The following is a 9,072-nucleotide window of genomic DNA, read 5'->3' on the forward strand; positions in this document are numbered from 1 at the left end:
ACTCTCTTGGCGTACTCTTCATGCTGGTTATTAGCCTACACCTTCCACGCTGGCTTGGTGCGGGTTATATATATATATATATATATATATATTATTATTATTTTTAATTTTTTTAAATTATTTTTTTAAATCTGTTCTTTCTAATCTATTTTCTACCGCTTGTTACTCTCAGGCAAATCTTATTGTCTAAAAATGCATTTTCCCATCGATAACGTGACATCATCACGCTCGGAATATATATATATATATATACATATATATATATATATATATATATATATATATATATATATATATATATATATATATATATATATATATATATATATATATATATATATATATATATATATATATACACAGCCCGGCCCCCGGCCAAATTTTTTGAACCCAATGCCCCCGAGTCAAAAAGTTTGGGGACCCCTGCTCTATGTGGGGTTTGCATGTTCTCCCCATGACTGCGTGGGTTCCTTCCGGGTACTCCGGCTTCCTCCCACCTCCAAAGACATGCACCTGGGGATAGGTTGATTGGTTGATTGGCAACACTAAACTGGCCCTCGTGTGTCAATGCTGTTAGGCTCCAGCCCCCCCACCACCCCAAAAAGGACAAGCGATAGAAAATGGATGAAATGTGAAGGATGCACTCACTTTTCTCAGATACTGTACTCGGGACTCCGCCATGCTCTCACTTCCACTTCCCGCCGCTCAGCTGCAGGGAGACGTACTGGCAAAAACACACCCCGCCCACCAGGTGACCCGGGCGGGAGTCGGGCTGAGGGAAAGGGAAGTGTTTTTTGGCCAGGCAGCAGGCGTAACCCGACGAGAAATTGCACAGGGCTTTTTCAAAGGCCTCCTTTGCGTCCACCTGCGACTCGAACGCCTCCTCGAACTCGCCCTCGCAGCCGTCCAGACAAACGTAGACCAGATATAAGTTGGAATTGGAGCGGCAGCCCATGAGGAGCTTCTCCTCGCGGAGGATGGCATTGGCCCGCCCCGCGGCTTTCTGCATCGCCCCCACCACGTGCTTCTCGTCGTCCATCTTCCAGAGCGAAAGCTGAACAAGCAACCCGATTGGAACGGAGAAGAAACTCACAATGGTTACTACCCACGCTCCAACAGGGGTATAGTTAATTTCTACAGGAAGAATTATAGTCACTATTGCTATCGAGTAAGTAAATAGCCCAGCTAGTAAGATCAACATGATCAAACCACTTATGTAGACCACAACTCTCATCCAGAGAGGCTGCAGCCACACTTCATTTTTAGAAACAGTGTTGATGATGGCGATGGCCTTCCGGTAGTTGTCCTTGTCCTCGATAATCAGCAGCAGTTGGTCCGGCACAACCATGTCACTGAACGTACCCGAATCCCACTTATGAAGATTTTCCACGTTAGCAGCGGTCAAAGGCTGCAGGGCCTTGCCGTTGTAGATGGACGGAGGCTGGTAGGGAACCACCGTGGCGCCTAGAAGCTGCCGGTTGTTGGTGAAGAGCACCTTGAGCAGCTTGGCCAGGAACTCGGTGTCGACGGCCTCCAGGTAGGTGAGGTGGCACAGGTGAAGCGGGACGCACACTCCCGGCTCCAGCAGCACGGGGACGATGGGCTTCCTCTCCAGACAGTCTCGGAACAGAGACATGTTGGCCTCCAGGAGGCACCAGCGGCTCCGCACGAACTCCGAGCTGAGCACCAGCAGGACCTTCTGGCTCTCCTGGATGCACTCGGACATGTTCTCCAGCACGGTGCGGCCCGGTGTGAAGTCGCGCTCGTGGTAGCAGACTTGCAAGCCGCGGGCCTCCAGCTGGTCTATGAGGGAGTGCGTCCACTGCTGGTCTGTGCTGCTGTAGCTGATGAAGACGTGGAAAGTCTCGCCTTCCATCAGAGCGGGAGGAGCGTCGGTGGACGCCGTCAGGGATTTATTCTCAGCCATCTCTTGGGGGAAAGACCTAGGACAGGGGTCGGCAACCCAAAATGTTGAAGGAGCCATATTGGACCAAAAATACCAAAACAAATCTGTCTGGAGCGCAAAAACTTAAAAGCCATGTTACATACAGATAGTGTGTCATGAGATATAAATTGAATTAAGAGGACTTAAAGGAAACTAAATTAGCACAAATATAGCTACAAATGAGGCATAATGATGCAATATGTACATATAGCTAGCCTAAATAGCATGTAAGCATCGATTAGCTTGCAGTCATGCAGTGACCAAATATGTCTGATTAGCACTCCACACAAGTCAATAACATCAACAAAACTCATCTTTGTGCATTCACGCACAACGTTAAAAGTTTGGTGGACAAAATGAGACCGAAAAAGAAGTGGCATAAAACACGTCCTAGAAAGTCGGAGAAAGTTATACATGTAAACAAACTACGGTGAGTTCAAGGACCGCCAAAATTAGTAGGACAAAACGGTGCTCGCCAAATACTCTCATCAGTGAAGCATTTATAACAATTAAGGAGGTTTGTGTCATGTTTGTCCTCCTACAGAAACCATATTAAAACAAAAAATATTTTTTTCCCCCTCATCTTTTTCCATTTTTCCTACATTTTTAAAAAACCTCCAGAGAGCCACTAGGGCGGCGCTAAAGAGCCGCGGGTGGCCGGCCCCCGACCTAGGAGATGATGCACTTTTAATCTTTGGCAAACAATGACTTCTTATTGCGAAATACCTGAAAGAATCATGAATACACGACAATATGGAACGCTGGTCTACATCCCAAGCCAAAGTACAGTCGTGACTTGTTTATCGCGACTAATAGGAAGTCCGACCAGGGTAAACACATTTCTCACGTACAGTAGGAAAGGGATTCATATGGAGTTACCATATTTCTGGACAATCAAGCGCCCTGGGATTGGTTGAAACTTTTATTAGTAGATTGCACAGTACAGTACATATTCTGTACAATTGACCACTAAATGGTAACACCCGAATAAGTTTTTCAACTTGTTTAAGTGGGGGTCCACGTTAATCAATTCATGGTAAAAATATATACTATCAGCATAATAAAGTCATCACACAAGTTATTTATCAGAGTATATACATTGAATTATTTACATTATTTACAATCCGGGGGGTGGGATGTGGAGGGGTTTGGGGCGGGGGGGGGGGGGGGGGTTAGGTTTGGTTGATATCAGCACTTCAGTCATCAACAATTATATCATCTGAGAAATGGACATTGAAACAGTGTAGGTCTGACTTCGTAGGATATGACCCGCATCCACTAAATTTTTGAAGAAAAACATATTTTTCCACATATTAGCCGCACGGACGCAGATATATACGTTGTGAAATTAGTTATTTACGCAGAAAGATTCTGTAAATGTTTATTTACATGCCTTAATCGTTTCCAAACGGTGCCTGTAACACGGCAGTAAAACGGCTAATCAAACAAAACAGAAGTCAGCGTCATGGACCCGCTTTGAAACAACGCTGATTATACGTACATGTCCTTTAAAACGGACTTTGAAACAACGTGGCAAAATAGTTGTATTTGTAAATTGAGACAACGCTGATGTCCAACGTTGGATGCACGTTGTTGGTTGGGAAATTACCAAATTTTCAAAGGTCAAATGAACGTCACAACCTGACATTGATTAAACGTCGTCAAAAAGCATGTTGTTTCAACATTGTATTGTTGTTGTAGAATATTGGTTGGAAAAATGACCAAATTTCAATGGTCAAATTAATGTCAGAACACAACATGGATTAAATGTTGTCAAAAAGCATGTTGTTTCAACGTTACCGTATTTTCCGCACCATAAGACGCACCTAAAAAACACAATTTTTCTCAAAAGCTGACAGTGCGGCTAATAACCCGGTGCGCCTTATATATGGATTAATATTAATATTTATTTTCATAAAGTTTAGGTCTCGCAACTACGGTAAACAGCCGCCATCTTTTTTCCCCGTAAAAGAGGAAGCGCTTCTTCTTCTATGGTAAGCAACCGCCCCCATAGAAGAGGAAGCGCTTCTTCTTCTACTGTAAGCAACCGCCAAGGTGAGCACCCGCCCCCGTAGAAGAAGAAGCGCGCGGATATTACGTTTCATTTCATTTGTGTGTTTCTGTAAAGACCACAAAATGTCTCCTACTAAGAGACACGCGTACAAGGTTCCACTGACTTTTGATATTCATGTGAACCGCACTGTGGATACAACGGGAACACGTACGGTGATTATTCGCACCACAGGGAATGAGAAGTCGTCTTCACCGTGGTTCTAGCTTGCCATGCTAACGGCCAGAAACTTCCACCCATGGTGATATTCAAAAGGAAGGCCTTGCCAAAAGAGAACTTTCCAGCCGGCGTCATCATAAAAGCTAACTCGAAGGGATGGATGGATGAAGAAAAGATGAGCGAAGACACCGGGTGACTTTTTTCACGCAGCTCCGCCCCTGTTGATCTACGACTGCATGCGCGTCCACATCACAGATGGTGTCAAAAAACAAGTGAAGCACACCGAAGAAGAATAATTCGAGGGATTTGTAGATGAGTAATAACTTCAGGAAGTGAGCTTTAAATGTTTATTTTGTGTTTTGTGTGACACTAACGTATGAGCAACGTTGAGTTATTGATGTTGCTATTGCTCTGCACTATTTTGACTGTTACTATTTTTGTGATTGCACATTTGCACATTACATTTTGGGAGTGAACAGAGTTGTTAGAACGCTGGTTTGTGATATATTATTAAAGTTTGACTGACCTATCTGACTGTTTTTTTGACATTCCCTTTAGCGTAGCGTAGGTGCGGCTAATAACACGGGGCGGCTAATAGGTAAACAAAGTTTTGAAATATGCCATTCATTGAAGGTGCGGCTTACAACACGGGGCGGCTTATGGTGCGGAAAATACGGTATGTTTGAGTTGCTCAACGTCAGGACCTAATTCAACAAGTTCTCAACGTTGTATGCATTAAAAACACTCCTACAGACATCACACATTGGACAGTTTAATACGTATTAAAAGTTTTAGTTATATTGTAAAACTCGCAAACGTTACTTGGAGTGACGAACGAAGAATCTTTACGAGTAGAAACGCTATGGATGGCTAAAAGGCAGAACGTCACTCTACCTCCCGCTTGAAAGCACTAAATGGAAGGACACCGCGGTACATGCAGTGAGCAAACTCTTCCAAAAGATGGCGCCCATAGCGCAAACAATAAAAAGTATTTGCTTTTTTGTTTGTTTTTAACCATTGTTATTTTGGCTGTAAGCAAAGAAAAACCCATAAATTAGTCTTATACACCGCAAGGTTCAAAATGTAGGAAAAAAGCAGCGGCTTGTAGCTCGGAATTTACGGTAATCATTTTGCAATGCACTATGCTGAAGATGATGGAAAGCGCCACTCTACATAGCAACTGACGCTGCGGTCAAAGTTGGAATTGCCACAAAATATATTTTAAGTTATTCAAAACTCTACTGCCATCTGGCTGCTTAAGTGGAGAGCGCACCTCTTACAGTTTGTCGCTACATCTGTAAGTGCAAGTTAAAGGCCTACTGAAATGAATTTTTTTTATTTAAACGGGGATAGCAGATCTATTCTATGTGTCATACTTGATCATTTCGCGATATTGCCATATTTTTGCTGAAAGGATTTAGTATAGAACAACGACGATAAAGATTGCAACTTTTGGTATCTGATAAAAAAAAGGCTTGCCCCTACCGGAAGTAGCGTGACGTAGTCAGTTGAACATATACGCAAAGTTCCCTATTGTTTACAATGATGGCCGCATGAAGTGAGAGAGATTCGGACCGAGAAAGCGACAATTTCCCCATTAATTTGAGCGAGGATGAAAGATTTGTGGATGAGTAAAGTGCAAGTGAAGGACTAGTGGGGAGTTGAAGCTATTCAGATAGGGAAGATGCTGTGAGAGCCGGGGGTGACCTGATATTCAGCTGGGAATGACTACAACAGTAAATAAACACAAGACATATATATACTCTATTAGCCACAACACAACCAGGCTTATATTTAATATGCCACAAATTAATCCTGCATAAAAACACCTGCGTGTTTGTTATGCTAGCTCCTAGCTCCTCTGCTAGCTCCTAGCTCCATAGAACACGCCAATACAATTCAAACACCTGATCAACACACACCATCACTCAGCCCAAAAGACCGTTTCCTTAACCCAAGGTTCATAAAGCTTATATATTTTTAAAAAGTTACGTACGTGACGCGCACATACGGTCAAGTTATCGAATGTTTAGCAGCCAAGGCTGCATACTCACGGTACCTGATATTCAGCTGGGAATGACTACAACAGTAAATAAACACAAGACATATATATACTCTATTAGCCACAACACAACCAGGCTTATATTTAATATGCCACAAATTAATCCTGCATAATAACACCTGCGTGTTTGTTATGCTAGCTCCTAGCTCCTCTGCTAGCTCCTAGCTCCATAGAACACGCCAATACAATTCAAACACCTGATCAACACACACAATCACTCAGCCCAAAAGACCGTTCACCTAACCCAAGGTTCATAAAGCTTATATATTTTTAAAAAGTTACGTACGTGACGCGCACGTAGGTACGGTATGTGTTATGCTAGCTCCTCTGCTAGCTCCTAGCTCCATAGAACACGCCAATACAATTCAAACACATGATCAACACACACAATCACTCAGCCCAAAAGACCGTTCACCTAATCCAAGGTTCATAAAGCTTATATATTTTTAAAAAGTTACGTACGTGACGCGCACGTAGGTACGGTACGTGTTATGCTAGCTCCTCTGCTAGCTCCTAGCTCCATAGAACACGCCAATACAATTCAAACACATGATCAACACACACAATCACTCAGCCCAAAAGACCGTTCACCTAACCCAAGGTTCATAAAGCTTATATATTTTAAAAAAGTTACGTACATACGCAAAAAAAAGCCAAAGCTGCATACTCACAGTAGCACGTCTGCGTCTTTGTCATCCAAATCAAAGTAATCCTGGTAAGAGTCTGTGTTGTCCCAGTTCTCTACAGGCGTCTGTGTATCCAAATCAAAAGTCCTCCTGGTTAGAGTCTCTGTTATCCGAGTTCTTCCATCTTGACTGCATCTTTCGGGAATGTAAACAAAGAAGCGCCGGCTGTGTACTGTTGTGGCTGACTACGTTCGAAAAATACGTCCATTTCGCACCGACAACTTTCTTCTTTGCTTGCTTGGCTTCCTTCTCCATAATGCAATGAACATGATTGAAACAGATTCACGAACACAGATGTCCAGAATACTGTGGAATTATGAAATGAAAACAGAGCTTTTTCGTATCGACTTCAATGTGGAAGGCATACCCGTGTTCGCCGGGCTACGTCACGCGCATACGTCATCCTCAGAGGCGTTTCGAACCGGAAGTTTAGCGGCAAATTTAAAATGTCACTTTATAAGTTAACCCGGCCGTATTGGCATGTGTTATAATGTTAAGATTTCATCATTGATATATAAACTATCAGACTGCGTGGTCGGTAGTAGTGGCTTTCAGTAGGCCTTTAAAACTCTACTATGCAAAGCAAAAGCCATTTATCAACAACACCCAGAAACGCCGCCGGCTTCGCTGGGCCCGAGCTCATCTAAGATGGACTTATGCAAAGTGGAAAAGTGTTCTATGGTCTGCCAAGTCCACATTTCAAATTGTTTTTGGAAACTGTGGACGTTGTGTCCTCCGGACCAAAGAGGAAAAAAATCATCCGGATTGTTATAGGCGCAATGTTGTGTAGTAGTATTTTGGTAAAGGTATGAAGGAGTTACATTGGTGTCCAGTAAGCATGGACGTAGGAACCGAGGGAGACGGATATTGGAGAAAAACGCATTTGTCCCACCCAAAAAATATACTGCGGAGGTATACGTGCTTTTATTTTGAAAGCGCAACCGTGCATCATGTGACAGACAGGCCTTTTCCTTCACCAGCTCTGACTGTGGGCAGTTTGAGTAAAAAAAAAAATATATAAAAAAAAAGTATATATATGTATATATATATAAATATATATTTATTAATTTTTTTAATATATATTTTTTGGACTCTTTTACAATAGGAAGCCATTTTTCCAATGTGGGCTTACTTACTGGCAGGGGCGTAAGAATGAGTTTAACATTGGGGGGCACCCACAAAAAAAATAAAAATAAATACATTTAAAAAAAAAAAAATATATATATATATATATATATATATATATATATATATATATATATATATATATATATATATATATATATATATATATATAAATATTATATTTTTTAAAATGTATTCCTACGCCCCTGCCAATAAGTAAGCCCACATTAGAAAAATGGCTTCCTATTGTAAAAGAGTCCACCATAGAGGAAGAGGAAGACAAAAATCAGTTTCACTTTCAGGAGAACGAATGTTACATCCACTTTTTTTTTTTTACCTGCTCCTTTTAAAGAGTTGCATGGCATACTGTATGTACAAAGTTATTCACATCCTTGATGCAAAAACAAGCATGTGGAAGATAGTTCTGGACTAAAAACAGTTGTCAGTACACTACAGCTTGCTCGGTCGGGGTCATGCTACTTCAGCGCTTATTCTTTCTCTGGAATACAGGTATACTACTTTTCTTTCTGCACTTCCTGTGAATGAAAAGTATGAATGCACATATCGCCGCAGAGTGAACATTCCTACCTGTTTATGGCCGACTGAGTCACGCACAGTAACCACACTGTGTGGAAGACAGCAAGAACTGAAAGTAAACACGAGAAGGAGATAAGTTCACTATTCTCTGCTTTTTTGTTTTTTTTATTTAAAGAAACAGTACGTACTTCTCTTTCCTGGATACAAAGCTTCATGTATGTTTCGTTAAAATGGCCTCGCAATCAAATGTCACATGTGTACAGAGCTCTCCTTCAGCCGCTATTTTGATTTGGATTATTTCCTTTTCAGCTAATTGATCGTATTGCCGCTTTTGTACCTCACATTTTATGCAGGGTGTAAACGAAAGTAAACAAGCGATGAAACTTAACGCCGCTTTCCTATTGGCGGGAAAAAAGCTTGTCATCAACCATTTAAAGCAAGGGTCACCAACGCGGTGCCCGCGGGCACCAGGTAGCCCGTAAGGACC

At 42.0% G+C, this 9,072-nt stretch overlaps 1 protein-coding gene across 1 annotated transcript; it reads right to left on the reverse strand.

Moving 5' to 3' along the window:
* Positions 1-582: 582 nt before the first annotated feature.
* On the reverse strand, positions 583-8,732 carry LOC133645787 (uncharacterized). Its single transcript, XM_062040662.1, has 2 exons — positions 8,637-8,732; positions 583-1,943 (listed from the first exon to the last, which is right to left on the reverse strand). The coding sequence occupies exon 2, from the start codon at positions 1,925-1,927 to the stop codon at positions 686-688; it is 1,242 nt and encodes a 413-aa protein (XP_061896646.1). The 5' UTR covers positions 1,928-1,943; positions 8,637-8,732; the 3' UTR covers positions 583-685.
* Positions 8,733-9,072: the final 340 nt, after the last annotated feature.

The sequence above is a fragment of the Entelurus aequoreus genome, linkage group LG03 (genome assembly GCF_033978785.1).
Source record: "Entelurus aequoreus isolate RoL-2023_Sb linkage group LG03, RoL_Eaeq_v1.1, whole genome shotgun sequence".
Classification (NCBI taxonomy): domain Eukaryota; kingdom Metazoa; phylum Chordata; class Actinopteri; order Syngnathiformes; family Syngnathidae; genus Entelurus; species Entelurus aequoreus.